A 21,748-nucleotide genomic window follows, 5' to 3' on the forward strand; every position below is an offset into this window, starting at 1 on the left:
TTAAGATTTTTTTCTTACATTTTTGAAGGCCTTAACATTTTTTTTTCATCCATAGCACATCACCTCAATTTTGTAGTATAAACATCAATCCACACATATAGGTAGAGTTTATTTATTTCTTCATGTAAAATTTTCTCATATTAATTATGTTTATGTTTTCAAAATTTATTCTTTCAGGTTTATGGGTGGTTTTACACATGGATAACCCACCTCTATGAGAAATTTTCCCCACCTTTTTTTCCTTGAAAATAAAACAATAGAAACACCTTTTAAAAAAATCAATACAAACATAAAAATTATTTATTGATCAAGAATCATTTATTTATACCTAAAAATAAAGTTTAATAACATTGTAACAAACATAGAAATACATATTTTATTTTATTTTTTCTACCAAAAAAAGAAATACATATTTTCTTTTTTTTTTATAAATAGAAATACATAGATTTTCTAATGTCTATATTCTCTCAAGAATCCAAAGCATGGGTTAAAAAAAAAAGGATCTAGTCTAGTAAGATATAAAGTGAAACAAACACTCTGAATTTATGTAGCAAGAGAGCAAACAACACCAAAGTTTGGATCTAATTAAGAAATGCAACGGTAATAGTAAATCAAAACAAAATCAGTATAGAAAATCACATGTACGACACTTTATATTATTGATATTTTACATTTAATTTACTCTCAAATATATATGAGTTTACAAATTACAACACCTTGTAAAGCGAAAAATTGACAACAGCAAAATGCATACAAGAAACTCTAAGCAGGACTGATCTTCGTGCCCCTAGTGGCTAAACTAGGAAATGAATGATCAAATTGCAAAAGAATATTGCGACAAAAGAATTTGTTTGGGGACTTAATTATAGACACAAAATGAACAACTGTTGCTATATACACTAGCATGATAAATAAAATAATCCAAAGATTAAACAAAATTTCCTTTCCAACCATGTACCCTATGTTTCGATTTCAAAGCTTGACGCTAACCGGTAATGGGTATCACTTGTTAGACCATTGAAATTCTATTTCTAAATTTCTCGAGGGGCCACTTTTACTTTCCGGCAACAGAGTGTACTCTCCGGATACTGCCCCCAACATCACCACCCGGTCAATCTGGATTGTCACTTTCCCGAATGAACTCTGTCATTAGATAAAAAATTGGAAGGTTAAGTGGAAATGTATATGAGCAAAATAACTGAAGATGAATAGAGTGATTTATTATTAGTCCAAGTTACCTTCCCCATTTTACTCTTGTTTTTGCAAGAAATATGAAGCTTCTGGCCTTTTGGAGGACTCTCAAAGGACCATGAGAAACTCTCATCCCACTCTGGGTTGGGACCAGTTGAGACCACCTGAGCATCACATTTTCATGTATTAGTATATTCATTTTCCCAAGAGAAAACAAATTAAAACAGGTTGTATATCAATTATTAAGCAGACAACACCATGTTCTTTGTGTTGTAAATAATACAATCACACACTCGGCAAAACCTTGTACTTCCTTGTAGTGGCTGTGCCTCTAGTAAGATGCCCAAGAGGGAAGGAGCAAGGACTTGATACCCAAATACTCTCATATTAATAATTTAGCAAATGACGAATTAAATCAAAGCTATTACAAAGGCAAAGGGGGAAAACAATTTGGGATGAATCTGGATTCTTAAGTTTAGAGATTGCAATAAATTGCAGCAGAATATGTAACACTAAATAGTTAACAGGAATTTTTTCCACAAAGCAACTTTAAAGTTGTACATCACAAGGGGGCATTTCTTATATCGGCATAGTTTTCAATGGAATATTGCAGATAACATTATCAAGAAACAACATTTACTGGTTAAATCTATGCATGTTTGACACGGAGACAGTTCCATGTTATTTTCACATAAAACAAGCATGTCACCCATGTCAAGTAATCCTAGTGCATCAGAGGAGAATATCATAATGAATAGGTATGGAGAAAAATAATAACATACCTTGGTTTGCCTTGGAGGAGTGTTTCCAAGTGTAAGCTTACAGTAAACACTCGGGTTTCCAACAGACTGCTTCATATTATTACCGCACTTGATAATCACCACCAATGTCCCTGGTAAACACTGCAATAGAAACTCTGCCTTCTCTTGAAACCTAGGTGGGCCAGATTGGATTAAGTACTGTAACAAAGGAATAGCGTCGGCGGCTGCTATGGACTGAGCTCTTGAAACTTCTGCTGGGCACGCTGACCAAGCTTGCCTGAGAAGAAAAAGTGCATCCAAGGCAGCTTCCTGAGTAGCCTCTGAACCTGTCTTTAAGGATGTAACCAGATGTGGAATGCTGAGTGTTGCTGGTTCAGTTGCTCTCAGCTTTGGGTAGACACTAAATAGAGAATTTAAGGTTTTAAGATACTCGTCGTTCACAGTTCCAGTAGCCCATAAATCCTTTTCAATAGCAGCTACAAGACCATAAAAAACTTTGTTAGGCCATATTTACATAATGAAGAGAGGATAACATTGCATGATGGCAACACTTAATTAATGAAAGGATAAGAAAACCTGCTTTGTAAACGGCTGCATAAAAAATAATGTGCCATTTAAGTAAAATGAGGATAAGATATCACAAGACTGTTCAGAATAAAAACAGATGTTAACATTGCATGATGGCAAAACTCACCGGTTATTGCTCTGACTGTTTCACTCGAAGCATACTCTTGAATAGTATGATTTGAAAAGAGAAGTTTAATAAACATTGCTGCCTGAACAGATGTTTCAGGATCACCTGAACCAATCAGATCCAGCATAACCTGAACCCCACTAGCCTCTGCAACTGCTCTTTTATTTGATCGACTGTACATCACAAGGTTTTGCAGAGCACATATGGCAATGACTTTCATTTCTTCAGTTGGTTGGTCTTCAAGCACATTCACTAAAGCGCGACAAGCTGAGACTGCATCAGCTGTCCGAGCAAGACCCTCATTCTGGAATAGATCACCAAGAGCCAAAGTCGCTAATAGCCTTGCTTGCTGTGCTTGAGTTTGTGGGTCCAAGAGGTACTGGGATAATGGTAAGATGGCTGATTTAGTAACTTTTGTTTCTCTAATCTTTACATTGTTAAGCAATACTTCTAAGAGTCTTGCAGCAGTGTCCTCACACTGATGAGATCTAAGGAGCTCCAAGAGAGCCTCTATAGCCCCACTTTCAGCCATTGCCTCTGCAGCTGCACTAGTTTCATCATCACTTTCCAACACAAGAAGAGCATTTAATGCACCACTAATTGTGCTCTCTGATCCAGATTGAAGCAACCTTACCAAAACAGCAACAGGGATTTCCAAGTAGAATTCAGAACTAAATTGCAGAATACTTGCCAAAACAGAGGCAGCAGACTCCCATAAAGCATGAGGAATGCAAGGGTCAGCTTGCAATATCACTTTGGAAATTTCAACAACGCCTCCCTCTTTTGCAATTTCATTTGGCCATACAAATGCAATACTGACAAGGGCCTTCAAAGCTCTCTGCTGCAATATTTGTATGCCAGAACCAAGAACTCGCACAAGAGGTCCAATTACTTGCTGTGTCACTGGATCCCTCTGAAGGTGTTCTTCTAAAAGTAGATGTGAGAGAAGCTCAGCAACCAACTGTTGCACTGCTTCTATTGGAGAATCAAGCAAGGGGATGAGTGGTTCAATAGCTTGGTGGGAAGTTAATGTGTAATCAGCACGGCATTGCGGATGCTCTAAGATATTAACCAAAACCTGCAATGCACTATGTTGTCCATCGGGCCCAAATTCTTGTCTTGTTAGCAAAAAGAACAGGGGTTCAACCACTTTAGCAGCTGATGGTCCTTTGGCTATGCTAGCATTATTAGTCAATATACGTAACAATTCAGCAAATGCTGCACAGAGATAATCGGGTGCTTCATGAAGGATGTCAAGTATGCTTTCAATGACTCCAGATTTCACCATTTCCATTTTACACGCAGGTCGATCTTTTCCTAACTTGACCAGTGCTCTGGAAATGGCCTCATGAAGTACAAAGTTCCTTCCAAAAAGTAGGCCAACGAGAGGAATAACTGCACCATGTGCAGCAACTAATTCAGCCAATTGCTCATCACCAACAAGCCTATCCAATGCCCGGACAACTGAATGATGAGCTGGACTAAACTCACTCACAAGGAGAGAGACCAGAGGTTCAACACACCGTGCAGCAGCCATTGTGGATCGAATCCTTGTATTTCCAAAAAGAACACAACATAATTCCGCAGCATCCCCTTTGAGGTCCATTGAACAGTCTGATGAAAGAATTCTGCAAAGAACATCAATGGCATTCATCTCAACATCAGCAACAGCCAGTGCTCTTGAAGGATTTTCACTCAGTAACTTAACTAACGCAGCAATCGCAGCATGTTGCTCTCTCTCTGAACCAGTATTAAGAATCTCCACCAAGGGTTGAACAGCATGTCGGGCTGTCTCTGCATTTCTAATGTTGTCAGCCAAAAATAAACTTTCCAAGGCTTTGGCAGCACTATACCTTGCAGCTCTTCCTCCTAAACGTAGCACAGCTACAAGTTGAGCTACCGCACCAAATGCTGACTCATGTTTCCTTATCTCAGCACTACTAAACAAAATTCCTAACAGATCTGTAGCAGCTTCTTCAATTGCATCTTGTGGACCCAGTGAAAGATACTTGGTAAGTGCCTCTATGGCCCCAGACTCTACCATTACAATCTTATTTGATGGACAATCTCTAGCAAGGTCAGTCAAAATCCCAAGTGCTAAAAATGGTGCTCCTGGGCGATCAGGAATTGGTTTGAGCAGATCAACTAGGGCAGGTATTGCCTTCCGAGAAGTGGCACCAACTCTGATGTCATCAACTCTAAACAACCTCTCAAGGGCAACTTGATCAGGATATGGCACCAATGAAAATTCATTTGACAATTCCAGAAGATCCTCTATATCAACATCAGCACAGCCTAGCAAGGAGATAAGTCCACCTGCCACACCAGAATTTGCCACAGATAGAAGTGTTCCCCTGCTACCATTACAGACTAGGCTAGCTATTGATTGTGCAGCAAAATATTTGTTTGCTGATTCCTCTGACTTCAATAAATTGGCAAGGGCTGGTATAGATATCATTGTTGCATGTGCTCGTATGATATCCCTATCTTGAAATAATATTGCCAACAACATAGCACAAATCCACATGCTGCTATCTTCTTTATAGTCAATCTGCATGGTCACCATAGAGTAGAATCTGTTATTTAACTATACATAAATCAATGAGGAAGAGAACATTTGATGGCTAATGGTGGATTTATGCAAATAAGTAAATATTTGACACAAACCGAATCAGACAGTAATATCCATCGACTCCCTCTGTCCCAAAATATAAAGGGAGGGAAAATTCACACTTAATATGAAAACCAAAACAATAATTTGGAGTATGTTTTTTGTGTTTTTTTGAAAATAAGTTTCATGAGAAGATGTAAAAACAATTTTTATTGGTTATTGATTATGGGAAAAATAGGAGAGAAAATTAAATGCAATTTCATGAGAATAAGTAAAAAGAATTCTTGGAAAAGATAAATGTTGGTATTTTTTCCTTATAAATTAGGACCAAAAAAATGGGTTTTTTCCTTTATAATTTGGGGTGGAGGGAGTAATTCAGATTGACTGAAAACATAGTGAAAATAAGCCACTTGAATACCTGGCTGTATTGTGAGGAAAAATTTGCAATCCTGTCTGTGAGAATCTCAATAGCTCCAGCCTCCATTATTGCAATTTTACTTTTTTCGTCATGACAAGCAAGAACAGACAGTAACCATAAAGCTACATCAGCACCAGATATAATGGTGGTGATGTTGGTCGATTTACAATCATTGGCGTCTTTCGTATACCTGCAAATGCTGATGACTTCCTTATTGACAGAGTCCTGATTAACTAAAGTAGCCTGTGCAGAAATTAGCATATCAACAAGCGACTGTACAAGATTAGCACACAAGTTTGATATATTTAGATCCTCCACAAGCCTCTGGTGATTTTCTTTAGCAGCACAAATAAGAATTGCAGCTCCCCCAATTTTGACCTTCATATTTGTAGAAGTGGAATTGATGATCCTCTTAGCTATTGAAGATATACATCCAGATGCAGTAGCAACAGTCTCTCCTAACACAGAAGGCTGATCCTTACATAATCGAGATAATATTTCAATAGCTTTATCCTGCAACACTGGTGTTGAATCAGCAATTGACAGAACTACCGGGGTTATGCTTTTAGGGAATTCGACCAAAATCCTCCAAGCAGGTTTACTAAGTGCAGTGGTCTCTTTCAACCTGGACAGAATGGCAAGTGCTTCTAGAGCCTCTGCTGTCGCAACAGGTTCATTAATAACAGAACCTAAGAAAGAAACTAATGCAAGAACAGTACCGGCACGATTCACACAATCATTTACAGCATAATCAACTTGCCTAGAATGCAAAAGGCGGGCAATTGCTGCTGCTGCATGTGTTTTTCCAGATTTTGTGCCTTCACGCAATACTCTGGTAGCAGGCAAAATAACTTCCTCCGCAACAGCATCCTCAGCAATTTCACTATCCAAAAACAGGTTTGCCACAGCACATGTTGCCAGTTCTGCTACTTCCAAATCTGAAGAGCTAGCTAGTGCAACTAGGGAGGATAATGCATCACTAGCATTAGCAGCCACCTCTCTGTTTTCTTTGATGGAAAGAAATATTGCAGCTAAGCAGCGTGAGGACTCCACTAAGATACTTCCAGATTCAATATTAAGCAACTTCATGGCTGACCGAAGAGTTTTAACAGCAATATTGCTTTCTCTCAAATCTTTCCTTGTTTCAAAAATTCCTGACAAAGCTGATGCTGACTTTGCCTGAGTTTCTTCCTTTGTAGAGCTCAATAACTTAATCATTGTATTGATCGCATCATTGGCAGCACTACCTTCACGTAGAAGGTCACTAAGAGAAACAACAGAAAGCATACTCCTCAAAGCATCTAAAACATAAACCTTAGACTCAGGTAGATCACTAGTCAATAATGCTGTAAGCTGACTGATAGTTGCCGTATCAGATTTATGAATTAAGTGATTCAAGGTCTTTGCTGCAATCTCCTTCCCATTTGGGCTTCCATTCTTCAACAGCCACAACAATGCAGGAACTGCATCAGCACTTTCAACACAAGCACGTATATCCTCACTGTGATCACATAGGTTCCTGAGGATTGTTGCCGAGTCTTCCTTTGCTTTTGCAGATCCTGACTCCAAAATCTGAACAAGTGGAGGTATACCACCAGCAGCAGTAATGGCCCATTTACTTTCATCATTTTCATTAGACAAAAGACAGAGCAGGGCAACAGCACATTCTTGTTGCTGTTCTGATGAAAGCCCCAAAAGAGATATTAATAGCTGAACTCCTTCACGGCTTTGAAGTGCACGCCATAGACTACACTCACTATTGGACAGTGTCAAGAGAGCTTTTAGAAGTTCATCTTGCACTTCATTAGCGGCCATTGTTATTAGACCAACAAGCAGACGCTTTGCATCAGAATTTGCTAGTTTCAGTGAGAGTATAGGATTTCCATACAAACTAGCAAGAGCTTCAATGGTCCTTTCCTGCACAAGGAAGGGCGATCGTGGTGTGAATTGCTCAAGTAATGTCTGCTCAACTGCCAAAGGATCTGATGCTCTATTTGATTCTGCCTTGTCATCATATATCATAAGAGCTGAAGCTAAAGCCCCCAATGTGTCAGCAGTTTGGGTCGGTGAGGAGCATGACTCAAGGCTTTGACCAAGGCTGGAGATGACATAAGACAAACCGCCAGAGATGTTTGCAAGAGCACACATAGCATTCTCCTGTATCGCTTGAGCATACTCACCTTGCATGAACTCTTTGGAAGGAGCGATGGTAGCATTAATTAAAGCAGGAATGCCATTACAGTTGGCTATCTCTTTCCTTGCATCTTGGCACTGTGCTGATAGAGATTTAAGAGCACCAGCAGCTTCAGCTCTAACTGGGGCATCATTAACAGGGCCTAAAAGTTTGAGGAGCTGTTTTGTTGCATCTGCTGCCAATACCTTTGAACAAAAAGCTGCATCTTCCATCATCATACAGGCAAGTAAAAAGCACACATTAGCTAAAGTGCTAGACTGTCCTGTTGTCAGTAACTTCAGCAATATGTCCACTCCTCCAGCCTGTATTGTCGAATTCCAGAATCTCTCAGTACTGCTGTAGAGATTTTTCAATGCTCCAGTCAATAAACTATCTACTACACTTCCACTCTTTAGGCCCTTCTGCAGCTGTTCCCAGAGCACTGGAACAACTCCTTCAGTAGAAAATATTTTTGATCCAACATGATCTTTGGCATCACCTTGAGAGACAGAAAAAATTGTCTTTGCAGCAGCTACTTGACCTTCTTCAGAACTGGACTTTAGTAGACCGAGCAAAGGAGGAATACATCCTCCAAGCAAGACTTTCACCCTTAATTCATTTTCTTTACAAAGTGAGCCCAAGACAGTTGCTGCCTGTATCTTCACATTCAATGACCCTGACCGGAGAAGGGAAACAAGCACCGGAACTGCTTGAGAATGAGATCCAACTGCACTAAAGGCATTTTCACGTGTATCAATAAGCTCAGATAATTGCTTCAAGGAATACTCTTTCTCTTGCATAGAAGATGAGCTCTGACGTAGCTTCTCAATGCATTGGGCAATACTTGCTAATGTCCCATCTGCATCCTCCATCCCGCTGCTGCTACGTTCTCTGCAACCAGATAGGAATGTCAGACACGAAAGTTTACGTATTAGAATAGATGCTCAACTCAAATTCAAATTATGAAAAGCCATATATCAAGTAAGATGGTTCTAAGGACTAAGATTAGAGAGAGCATATATGCAATATTGCCAAAGCCCCACACAACCTTATCTTCAATGAATGAGATTCTCAAAGGAAAGAAAACAGTTTTAGGTCTTTGAGTTTTTGAGACAATAACCCATAACACAACACACGGGATTCATGGATTCTAGCTTACTTGGCAGAAAGCATAAGTACAATTGCTAAATCACAAAAATTTTATAAACACAAGAAGAAGAAAATACATTGAATTTAGTAGAACATTTCAAGCAACATTGATTTTAGTAGAACATTTCAAGCAACTATTCATCATTTTTTCCAGGCTGTAGAATATTCCCTTTTGACATAATTTTTAGACAAGTTTTACATTGTAACCAACCTCAATCCCATTTTCGGAACAGAATGGGGAGTTGGAGCCTCTGAATCTTGAGCCTTGCCATTACCATTTCTTTCCTGCAATCAAAAGAATGACAGTGGAGAAGGTCAAATGGAATGTCTGTGTATCTCTAAATTGTTAACACTGGAAGTAACATTAACATAATAGGGAAAAGATATAAGATGCAGTTATGGATAAATATCTCAAAGTTCAATTTTCCTTCATTTTTTATTTGCTAACATGCAAATCCAGTAGTATATTCCTTTACTCTTGCCCTTATTCCTAATGAAAGCTAGAGAAATAGAAAACTAATAATATGAGGAGAAACAGAAAATCAAGTTGTGAGGGAACATAGGTAAACCATAACATATCATGGCTCGATTATACTCCATATCAAGAAAGTAAATATTTTCTAGGTATTTATGATTGTTGCTTCCATTACAGTATACTTTTTTATTTAGGAATGCATCTTACTGAGCAAAACAAAGGAGAAATTTAAACTGGAGTATATAAGTATACAGCATATGTAGTGTTACTACTAGTAGGGATCCACATGAATATGCTCTTGTGTGGAGAAAACATACAACTAACCCACTTACAAAGATGACTGGGAACACCATGTTAGATTAGATACATAAACAAACAATCTAACAATGCCACCTTTTTTTCAATTTTCTAGTATAACCCTGCACCGCATTTTAAGGCCGACTGACAATTATATGCAACAGCGGATATTAACTAAGATCAGTGTAACAGATAATGTTCACTATCTAAAATTGAATATTTCTCATCAATTTCATGTCTTGTTTTGAAGAAAAATGAAGAATATGTTTCTATGGACAACAGGAAATAAACAAAAAGAATGAAACTATAGAGCCTCAAAGTGGTCCAAAATTTGCTGTCTACAGCAACAATTCCAGCCTTAAGAGTTATTTCCAATTGCATTTGCAAATGTTACTATATCATCTCACAATTTTCTGCAATTTCTGTTGTGTCGCCTAGGTCGATGAATGTAGTTTTTCAAAGATTGGGTTTCGCTGTCCAAAAAGGTTTAGCGGCCGTCTACCTTTTGTTCATATGGAATTATTATAATAATTATATATATATCATAGGCAATCTGAAGAAAAAATATATAATAAATCCAGACATACTAGCTGGAAATAAGATCTACAGTATAAAACTACATACATGTTTATACTAACTACTAGCTGGAAAAATGAAAATTACCAAATCATTAGAAGCAAGGGTGGTGCCATTGTTGCCGGAAAATCTCCAAGTGATTGCGGCGGCCATCTTTGCTTGTTGTTACTTAAAAGACTCTCTCCCAAGCAAGCAGGATGAGTTGAGGATAGTCTCCCTTCTCCAGATCTATACCGGAATCACTGTCAGAACATGAAAACCTCCCTGTTCCTGTCAAATTATGAATCACGCACAGTAAATGCATATCAGAAACCGATCATCAAATCACGAATCTCGGACAGTCAGTAATTGAAGTTGAACCAAAATAATAAATGAAAATATCACGAATTAATTAAGATCAAGCAGACAATTATTAAGATTAATTAGTAAATTAAATCGTTTGTAAGTCAACGACGAAGAAATGAAGGTGTGAAAATAGAAGAATCGAAAGAACCTTGAGAGAGTGAGAAGCAGGACCGTTGCGCGATGCATCCGTCTGGAAGTGTGAGAGAGAAGATTGGGGAATGATAGATTTGTTTAGTTGGAGTGTTTGTTTGTCAGAAGAATAAGAAGAAATAGTGTGTTAATTAATTATTAATGCATGTGCGAGTTCTTTGAGTATGAGTTGTTGATTTTCATGGAATGTGTGAAAGGAGGAAGAAGAAGAAGAAAGAAGATTCGGTGGCACCGACAATGAGACAACTGGTTCAAGCTCAGCTCAAACTCAGTGTGAATGCCTCTTAAACAGTACTACTACTATTACTACTGCTTAAACTACTTTATTACAAAACAAATCTTACACTCAACATTTACTATTATGTCTATATAAGTCCAGAAAAAAAAAATATTACTATTATGTCTAACTCTACGGTGGACCAACTAGTCCACTGTGGATCAAAGATTAAAATAATCAAAAAAAAAATTTATCATCAGTTTAATCTGATTCGGAGTCAGTTCTGGCATCAAGTAGTTTCAGCCTTCTCTGATCATAGTTGTGGGGATCGAACCGTGGTTCTCTCTACCAAGTTCAACGCCAAACACCACTGACTGAACCAACTAACAATTGGTAAATAATTGCTTATCAAAAAAAAAAAACAATTGGTAAATAATTAGAAATTCTAACTACTATCGATAATATTTTTTAAAAATAAAAATCACGATCTTGTTCATCTTTACGATTAAAAAATGACATTATTAACATAAATTCAGTAGAGTCAAATTTTTATTATATGTTATTTTAATCAAACTAGTGTCAATTAAGTCATTATTTTAATCATAAAAATAAAAATAATCATTAAATTATACTTTCAAACATCAATATTATCGATAATATTTAAAAAAAAATTAAATACCGGTCCACCGTGAACCACTTCATCAAATAGTCCATATTAAAATTTACCTTACTATTATTAGTATATTAGTGTAATAAAACATCATTTCTTTTGAGAAATTGAGAGGATGTCTACTCTAATATTAGTACTACTTGATTATACTATTACCGCTAACACTTTGAAATTCACGTAAAAATAGAGAGAAAAAAACATCTTTAAAATGATCAATGAAATAAGATACAATAATTTTTATTAGTTTAATTAAGCTTTACGAGATTATTTTAAAATCAAAAGCTTATTTTTGCGATACGAGTTAATTTTAAAATTAAGTTTATTTTTGCAAAAATGTGTTGCAGGATTTTAACTAGAGTTGGATTAGTAAATTTTAGGATCAGATTTGGGCATGTCATAATCACCAAGTTTCTAACATAATTTTTTTAGATGGATTCTTAAATAGTTGTCCATATACTTACATCAAATTGATCTCCAAATATTTTTTAAGATCGGTGGTCATCTAATTTCAGAATTTTGCTATCGACGCATTAAGTTTAACAATGTTGGGCATAAGAAAGTGTATTAAAAAGTCTCACACTTAATGTGAGATGACATGTACAAGAATTTATAAATAGAAATTATTTTTATGTTACAAGTCAATTTTATAAAATTGAGTTATGTTCGACTAACAATTTTAACACCTTCAACCTCTTTTTATGAGTTGCAAGCAAGCTGCCAATATGTCATGGATCTATCTCCGGTTATTTTGTGCTTAATTGGCAAGCAAAAGCTTATAGTTACACTTACACAGTGGAGCAATTATAGGGTATAGAAATAGAATACATGCAATTACGGCACACATTAGATTAGAATGGTCTTAATATATTTTGTCTAAAACAAAAAGAATGGTCTTATTGTAAGGGGGAGAATTGGTGTCTAAACTCTAAAGTGAAAAACAAATTAATTAGCTAGATGTTCAAATTCAAATTCAAATATATTATTCTATTGTATTGCATTATTTGCATATGCAGCACGGGGCATACTAGCTGGAATTGCAATAAAACCAAAGTAAGTAGCAATGAGTCATGTGAATTGCATTTGCTGCTCCGTAAGCATTTGCTGTTATCCAATGATTAGGATTTTGCCTTTTTAGCTCTCTCAAGTACTACTACTGTACATTACTTTCTTCTTTTATTTACTTATTATTACTATTATTATTATTATTATTATTATTATTATTATTATTATTATTATTATTATTATTATTACTACTACTTGCCTATTTCATCACTCAAAAACTTGAATCATGAGGTTTATATTTCAATTTTTCGATTTTTATTAGTGAAAATCAAATTCGATATTTCAATTGCTATCAAAAAAAAAAAAATCGATATTTCAATATCTCTATCTCTATATCTCTATATTTCTATCTCTATATCTCTATATATTATATTTAGGAATCCCTCTATGAAACTTTTAAGGAAACCTCTATTAAATACATAATTAATACTGCCACATGTCGTTATAAGAAATAAAGTTAATTGCTCTTATTAATTTTTATTTATATTTATAATCGAACAGTAGTTATAAGACCATGTACAATGGTAAACAAAATTCAACACTACTTTTTCACTTCCCAACACTCCACATCATTTTCTCTTTCTTCCACCTAATCATTCAACACACATTCAACTTTTACCCTCTCCAATAGTTTTTTCATTCAACACTCTACCTAGGGGTGGACAAGGCCCGAAAAACCGGCCCAACCCACACTGCCCGAAAAAATAAACCGAACTGGGTCGGATCTAGGCGTTTTTTTGGAACCGCGGGTCTGTTTTGCGGGTTATTGTGACTTAATATGGCCGGGTTCGGTTCAAGAAAATGGAACCACGGATAACCGAACCGAAATAAATATAATAAAATAATGTTTTAATACATTAAAACGAAAACACATCGTTTTATCCTTAATTCTAGGGTTAGATCTCACTTACACCCTCACTCTTCTCTCTCTCTCTCTCTCTCTCTCTCTCTCTCCCTCTCTCATTCCGCCGTTTCTTTTCTTTCTTCTTTCACTCTCAAACTATCACACAAAAACTCAAACCCTAATATAATGGATTTGCCTCCGCTGAGACCACCACCACCACCACCACCAACGTAAATCCCTCTATATTCATTCTCTGTTTCGTTCTTCAATTTCGCCGCTGGTTAATACTTTCTTCATTTTCATTTTATTTAATTTTTACACTTTCTGTTCGATTTTAGTTTGTTATACATCCCTAACAATTTCTTTTTCTGTTTATTTTCAGATATTGTTGATAAAAAAAAATATAACCACTCATGATTTAAGCTTTTCAGTCAAAGGTAATCTTTTGTTTATTTTTTATCACTCTAACTCTATGTTGAAGAACAATAATTTAGGGTTTTTACCTTTTATAGTTTTAGGGTTTGTTATTTCAGTTACCTATTCAAGTTAGAGTTTTTATGATTTTACTAATAAAAATCGTTTGTTTCTGATTTAGGGTTTGAGAATCTTCATTCTCTTTTCCAGATCTGTTCTTAAAGTTGAGAGGTAAGTCCCTCTAGTGAATATACTGAAAAGGATAGATCCAAAAAATAAAATTATATTCTTGTTTACTTATGCTTGTTTGTGAGCCTAAATTAGTGTTTCACTTATCTTTCTTTATTGATGTCAGGAGATCTGTGGCTCTTGCTATAAATTCTTCACTTTATGATAGAAGAACAAATTCATGAATTGGTGAACAAACTGATTAAAGAGCATGTAAGCATTGACCTTGAATTGTTAAGACTTTTTCCCCTGATAATTACTTGAGTGCTTGGCATTTTTGCTGTTTTTAAATTACATATTGTTTGTTCATGTTCCACTTTATGCATCCCATTTTTTTCCTATAAAATTAATATGAAATGTGACAGTAACTAAAAATATATAATTCAGAATAATGACATTAGACTAAAATCTATATCTTTTAGTTAACAAACATGTGCAAGAATCTTGCATCAAATTTGGATGTTTTAATTGCACTATCCATGTACATGTTTGCTTGATATAAAATAATTTTCTTGATATAGTTTGTGTTCAGTTGATATGGGCTATGGCCATATAATTATTCATACTAATGATCGTGAATGTTTGTATTATATGCTACAACCAATTTTGTTATATTTAAGTTTTTTTTAGAGAATATTTAAGTATTTTTATATGTATATGCTTTATTTTGCATATTTTAAATTCATATACTTCCAATTTGTTGCTATAACATATTAATTTCACATTTCACATGCAGAAATATCAGTATCAATAAGAGATACATTTGGACGAATTAATGAGTTTCTCATGCTTTGAGACATAAATCCCAATTTCAAGCTTCAAGACTTTTATGAATTATAGTGATGTAATGTTTATTAATACTCAGAAAAAATGATTCAACAATATTTAATATAAGGCCCAATTTTGATGGTTATTGTCCAAAAAAGAAAAAAAACTCATCTGGACTGTTATAAGAAATAAAACTCAATAAAAGAAAAAAAAAAACTCATTTGGACTGGTATAAGAAAAAAAAACCCAATAAATAAAAAAAGTAAAAAATTAATTGGGTTGTTACTAGCCCAACCCGTAAAAAACCACCCATTCAACCCGCGACCCGTTGAACTCGAACCCGCCTTAACCGAACCTCAAAAATGGTTTGGATTGGGTTGTGTTTTCCCACCCGTGGATTGGGCCGGTTTGAGGTTTTGGGCCCATACCGACCCAAACCGGCCCGTTGTCCACCCCTAACTCTACCCCACCACTTTCTCTACCCCACCACTTTTTATTTCATATTCTTATTTAAATTTATATTTTTTTTTTTATGATTACATAAAATTACAATTATCGATTAAAATTAAATTAAGATAATTAACACTTAACGATTTATTTTTTAGTTTTTTGTAATAAAAACAAAATTTATTTAATGAAATTATACGATACAAATCATCTTAACTTAATTTAAAATACAACACACAAGTAACGTAATTAGTACGATACAAATAATTTGAAATGCAATACAACACACAAGCAACATAATTAGTACGATACAAATAATTTAAAATGTGATACACACACAAGCAACGTAATAATTAGTACGATACAAATCTTCTTCAATCACGTCCCATTCCAATCGTATGATTCCTTTACATAATCTACGTGAGCACTCCAATGATGTAGTACTTCCTATTTTGATGTACTCATCGACCGCATCTGCTGCCATACCATATGCTAACATATGCATTGTTGTGGTACATTTTGCTAAAGGTGATATACCTTCTTTATTGGCTGCATCAACTCGCTGGGTTAAGTAGTTATCACTACTTGAAAGGTCCCCAACAATTCGAAGGAAAACATGTTTTTGCATCCGGTAGCGACGACGAAACATTGCATCGTCATATGTAGGTTCATCGGCAAAGTAGTCGTCAATTAGTCTTTGGTTTGCCGCTGCATGATCTCTATTGAGATATTTTCTAGTACGAGGTGCTTTATCTTCCAATATTTTCTTTCGACGCTCTCTAAATCGATTGAGTATATAAGCGTCATCAATTTCACGTCTTTGTTTGTAGGCTGCGATATCAAAATGAAATTTTGATGGATCCATTTTTTGTTATATTGGAAGTAGATTGGATGAGATTTGGGATATTGGAAGTAGTTGGATGAGATTTGGGATATTGGAGGTAGATTGGTACATAAATGGTTACATGAGTCCCTATATATAAATGATAGACTACTGACGGATTTGAAATAAATATTGTATAGAGTTAATTATCGGATAAAGATTAGATTCGAAAAGGGTGGTAGACCACGGACGGATTTGAAATAAATATTGTATAGAGTTAATTATCAGATAAAGATTAGATTCGATTTGGGTGGTAGACCACGGACGGATTTGAAATAAATATTGTATAGAGTTAATTATCGGATAAAGATTAGATTCGATTTGGGTGGCAGACCACAGACGGATTTGAAATAAATATTGTATAGAGTTAATTATCGGGATAGCATACAATAATGATAGCATACAATAATTTAAATGTCACAAACACTACACTGACATAAATCAACGCAATAAAATTAAAGCAAACACTACACTAACATTTTCAAACACAATAAAACTGACATATTCAAATGCAATAAAATTAAAGCAAACACTACAGACAAATACTTGCTTGAAATTAATCATCAAACAATTCTTGGGCCAACTTTTCCAACATTTTTTTCTTCCGGTCATCGGAACTTAACTGTAGATACAATTTCATTTTCTCCACTTTGTTAGCCTCTTGTTGCATCAGTGTCATTTTCTCCATTTGTTCAAGCTCTTTCTCCCTTAATTGTTTGAATTCAGTCCATTCTTTTTCCACCACCTCCGAGGTTTCCTTGCTTTTTTTTACCCTTTTTTTTAACTGCCTCCCTACCCATAGGACGAGCACTAGATCCTACAGAGTTTGAGCCACATGCATCACTCTCGTGAGATCTCTTAGATCCACTACTTCCAGATCCTACTTGACTACTATAACGTGGTTGATCATGGAGAGCATTTCATTCTTCCATTAAAGTGAATCGAACATTCTTCCCACATGTATATATTTCCTGCGCTTTTGCCAAAACATCATTCTCAGACCAACCGCTTCCTTGGAAACGCTTAGCGCCATCATAAGCGTCAATCCATTTACCTAGTATTTTGTTCATATAATTAAAACGGTTTCGGCATGCAACTCCATCACGCGGAGGATCGAATGAGCAATGCTCATTACAATAGTCAGCAATTTGACCCCAATATGTTTCACCTTTCTGGTTTCTCCCGACAACACTGCTTGTTCCAAATTTGATCCACCCTCTAATTAGCACCAAATTTTGTTCAGTGTTCCATGATGGTTGCGGGGTTTTCTTGCTCTTAGGAGTTGAATCCTCATTAGCAATAGTTATTTGTGTTGAAAATTCGGGAAATTCAGGTGCACCACCACTCGGAACATTTTCATTCACCATTGGCATATAACCATTAAACGGGAGTGTTTGAGATAGATTTCTCATCATAGATCCACAATATGGATGAAAGTTTGGAACAGAGGATGACTGGTTGAAATTTGGTGCAAAACCAAAATTAGGTATGTTTTGAGGATGTTGGTTGGAAAATTGATTTGGATTTTGAAAATTGTTGGGATTTTGATAATTGTTGAGATTTTGAAAATTGTTGGGATTTTGATAATTGTTGGGATAATTAGAAGAATTTTGGCTGTTGAAATGATTATTGGGATCCATTTCACAAAAAAAAACTAATACTTCAAGATTAACACTAATAGAAAGATAATAATAAGATTAATATAGTGAAAAAATCGATTTTTTTTTCTGTGTCCAAATCAAATGAACCAAGTCTCTATTTATAGACAAAAAAAATCATGAATTTTGGTGAAAAAATAAAAAATTAATTTGCAACAAAATAATTGAGTTCAAAGTATTAAATGGATAAAAATTCAGCCAGCCACGTGGCTGAATCTTATCACCCACCTCTTCTCTCTCCGCGTGCAAGCAGCCACACTTGCCTCCTGCGCGCGTGTGTTACACGCGCCTCATTTCAGCCACAAAATTGAAGCCGTGTGGTCCCCCTTGTCATCCTTCAATTGTGTTGAATCCATTCATCACCTCTCCCCTCCAACTCACCTTCAAATCTACTATCAACACCCCATTGCATACATTTTATGTGTTGAATTCATATTCAACATACTCATTGCACTTGGTCTAAGAAGATGAACTAATAAATCTCTATAATATATTATTTAATACACTCTAAACTAAACAATTTTTGTTGCCAAATATCTATATCTCTATATCTCTTTATATTATATGGGTCATGCTAACCAGTGCCCCTGGGGCACTAGTTAAAGATACCAAAAGAAGTAATTTTTGCATTGAAAAGAGCATTTTTTATACTTATAAAAAGTAAATTACACAATTTCCAATACATTCATACCTTATTTAGCTCCTTAACCAGTATCCAGGGACACTAGTTAGCATTTTCCATATTATATTTAGGAATCCTATAGGAAACTTTTAAGGAAACCTCTATTAATTAAATACATAATCAATACTGCCACATGTCATTATTATACAATAATCTAAATCAATTTTTCATGAGGTTATTAATCCTTCTTCATTTATGACTTTAATCGGTCCATGGAATTACAATATCATTAACTTCCTAACCTTCATACCACATTTCATTAATACTATACAACCCTTTAGTCTAGGAATCATTGTTTTCAAGAGTCATCACAACTACTATCTTACAAGGATGAGATACACATTACGAGACTTTTTTTTTTTTAATAAACATTACGAGACTTATTTAGCTTAATTAGGAACAACTAGCTTAGACTTCTTAGACCACTTAAGTTAGGTATTTTCAAAAGGAGAGTTTTTAAGGGCAATATATTACAAAATAACTAATTTAGACACCTTTAAAACTCTAGTCCACGTTAGGTAGTCATGTGGCTAGAGATGGCTGTTTGGGCAGAATTCTCCTTTCTCCCAACGAAGATAAGGATCTTCTTTCGGATCCTCTTCTTCAGACATAAAGTTCATTCCATTATCATCTTCGACCACTTCATCGGGAACGACAACCGGCACTTCATTTTGTGGAACCAAGGGTTGTTGAGGTGCTGCTACATTAAGTGGATTGACTCCTCTTTGTGCAAGTGGGGTGTTACCAAACATCTGATGTAATGATAAGTATGACCTTTCAAGTGGTAGAGGTTGTTCTAATGTCTCGCGAACTACTAACACACTGTATCCCGTAGCCATACTAACTAGTCTGTTGAAGATTACGGATCTGTTTACACCGTCGATCTCCCATGGATCAATACATGCTTCCTCAATGAACTCAATGCGTCGGACCCCCGAATGAGCCAAGAAAACGTCTGGATTCATCTATAAACACTCGACATATACAAAGTAACAACAAGATCCAAAACCAAACAGAAAATAGGGTGAATTACTAATAAGCAAGTTTAATATCAAGTATAACATGTTAAGAAAAGAGCACACATTTGCATATCGTGGTGCGTGTGTGCGTGTCACAATAAATAAATTATATAATTAATATTATAAATAAATTTTAAAATAGGCTTGACTTTTATGATCTTGATAATAAAATCTATTTGATGAATTAAAAATTATCAGAAAGAATTTAACAATTAAATCTAATTGGTGTGAAATTTTAAAAATTAGTATGATATTTAACTTTTTTACATATTATTATAATCGTACAGGGCATCCAAAATTTTATGGATGACCCTGGGTTTAACATCAGGTTTAATTTAATCATTGACCACAAAGACATATATATGTGTTAATCTCATTCTTGATTTTGAATTGCAATGATAAGTTCGCCATAATCAACAATTTTAACACTAGAAAAGATTTGAGGATGAAGATTAATCTAGGTAAATAAATTATTAAAATAGGAGAAACATTATTTAGAAAGAAATAAAGAAGCATTATTATAAAATAAAATAAAAAATGAAAACAAGGCAATAGAGATAACAAAAGTACATATGTTTATTTTAACTAAATGAAGTTTTAGACAAATAGCAGTAGCAAACAGAGTAAATTAATTTAAGCTTCATTAAGTAGAATAAACAAAACAGCAAACAGCTGCAAACAGAGCAAATTTAAAACAAAATCTAGACCGAAGTCAAGATAAAAACACCAAAATCAACAAATTAAAACAAATTGTTGAAAATAGGGAGTATATACTACCGATGCCAAAAGCAAACTAAAAATAACTAGGAGTAACATATTGATGCTTTTTTTTTTTACTAAAAACATATTGATGCATTTTAGAAAATCAAAAGCTTAAATAAAATAAAGATTTCATGGAAAAAATACAGCACATGTTGCCTCATCTAGAGAGATAATATCACCATGGTTGTCTATGTGATTAATGGAAGAATGAGCTTCAACCTCATTTTCATGAAAAACTTCTTCATATGAAAGAGACACATTCATGAACTCGACGGTACTTTCTTCTTCTCCTTCGTATGAATGAACCACATTCAAGTCAACATTATTTTCTTCTTCTTTGTATGGTAGACACCCATTTAAGTCAATTTGAACAAAATCAATAGGAGATTCATTATTATAAATTTGATTCAAATCAATATTACGAGGCATTTTTCACACACATATTTTAACTATAGATAAATTGGTGATTTTTAACAAGTTATGGTTCTGATTTTTAATCTTAGATTTTTTGATAGATTAAGGAGGGAATTAAAATGTCAAGCTCGGAAAATTTAATTTAATTAACAAAATTCCTATAAATAAAAAGACTCCGTGTAAAAAAGTCACATGTGACATCATTAATGGTAGTCATTAATTTCTTAGGTAAAAGTTTTCTTAAAAATTTCTAATGTGGATTCCTAAATATAATATACTAGTATAATATACACGTACCAAGCACGGGTTAGTTTTCACCCCTAAAAATGTAGAGATGTTATGACATGTAGTTTTTTTATTTTAATTTGTAGAAATGTGATATATAATTTTATTTGTATTATTATTGTTTATATACATATAATATAATATTACATTGGTATATTATATGAAAATTTGTATTAGTTTTTACTATTAAATGTTTATCCCCGTGTGTAATATTTATATTAAATATTTTTTTTTTGTAAAATTTTCATCCCATATATTAAAAAATGTTGTGAAATATTCATTCCCGTGTATTATTATTTACTATAAAACTTTAAATTTTAAGGTGAATTAATTTTTTTCATATGTTTTTAGTAGTAATAAGTTTATTATTGTGTCTAATATTTTAAATATAATACTTAAAGAATAATTATATTTATAAAATAAATTAAAATTATGTTAATATATAATTTATATTAAACATTCATTCATTTACTTGTAAAATCACTACTAGAAAACTGGCGATTTCGGACGGATCTAAGACGCAGTTCACACGGATTTGCGACGGAATATCACGTT

The 21,748-nt window shown here is 34.5% G+C and overlaps 3 protein-coding genes and 1 long non-coding RNA gene across 4 annotated transcripts; 1 reads left to right on the forward strand and 3 right to left on the reverse strand.

Annotated features, from left to right (window-relative positions):
- Positions 1-628: 628 nt before the first annotated feature.
- On the reverse strand, positions 629-11,191 carry LOC123903965 (protein CELLULOSE SYNTHASE INTERACTIVE 1-like). The gene is made up of 8 exons (XM_045953657.1): positions 10,839-11,191; positions 10,433-10,615; positions 9,209-9,282; positions 5,676-8,739; positions 2,647-5,197; positions 1,974-2,428; positions 1,239-1,355; positions 629-1,143 (listed from the first exon to the last, which is right to left on the reverse strand). Exons 2-8 carry the CDS (start codon positions 10,496-10,498, stop codon positions 1,003-1,005), a joined length of 6,468 nt encoding a protein of 2,155 aa, XP_045809613.1. The 5' UTR covers positions 10,499-10,615; positions 10,839-11,191; the 3' UTR covers positions 629-1,002.
- Positions 11,192-14,027: 2,836 nt separating this feature from the next.
- LOC123903967 lies at positions 14,028-14,440 on the forward strand. Its single transcript, XR_006808223.1, has 3 exons — positions 14,028-14,070; positions 14,229-14,278; positions 14,403-14,440. It is a non-coding gene; the product is annotated as an uncharacterized LOC123903967 (long non-coding RNA).
- A 1,369-nt stretch (positions 14,441-15,809) lies between these two features.
- LOC123904981 lies at positions 15,810-16,355 on the reverse strand. Its single transcript, XM_045954583.1, has one exon. The coding sequence runs from the start codon at positions 16,353-16,355 to the stop codon at positions 15,810-15,812; it is 546 nt and encodes a 181-aa protein (XP_045810539.1).
- Positions 16,356-16,929: 574 nt separating this feature from the next.
- On the reverse strand, positions 16,930-18,443 carry LOC123904982. Its single transcript, XM_045954584.1, has 3 exons — positions 18,413-18,443; positions 17,351-17,922; positions 16,930-17,190 (listed from the first exon to the last, which is right to left on the reverse strand). The coding sequence occupies exons 1-3, from the start codon at positions 18,441-18,443 to the stop codon at positions 16,930-16,932; spliced, it is 864 nt and encodes a 287-aa protein (XP_045810540.1).
- Positions 18,444-21,748: the final 3,305 nt, after the last annotated feature.

This window comes from Trifolium pratense, linkage group LG2, assembly GCF_020283565.1.
Source record: "Trifolium pratense cultivar HEN17-A07 linkage group LG2, ARS_RC_1.1, whole genome shotgun sequence".
Taxonomy (NCBI): domain Eukaryota; kingdom Viridiplantae; phylum Streptophyta; class Magnoliopsida; order Fabales; family Fabaceae; genus Trifolium; species Trifolium pratense.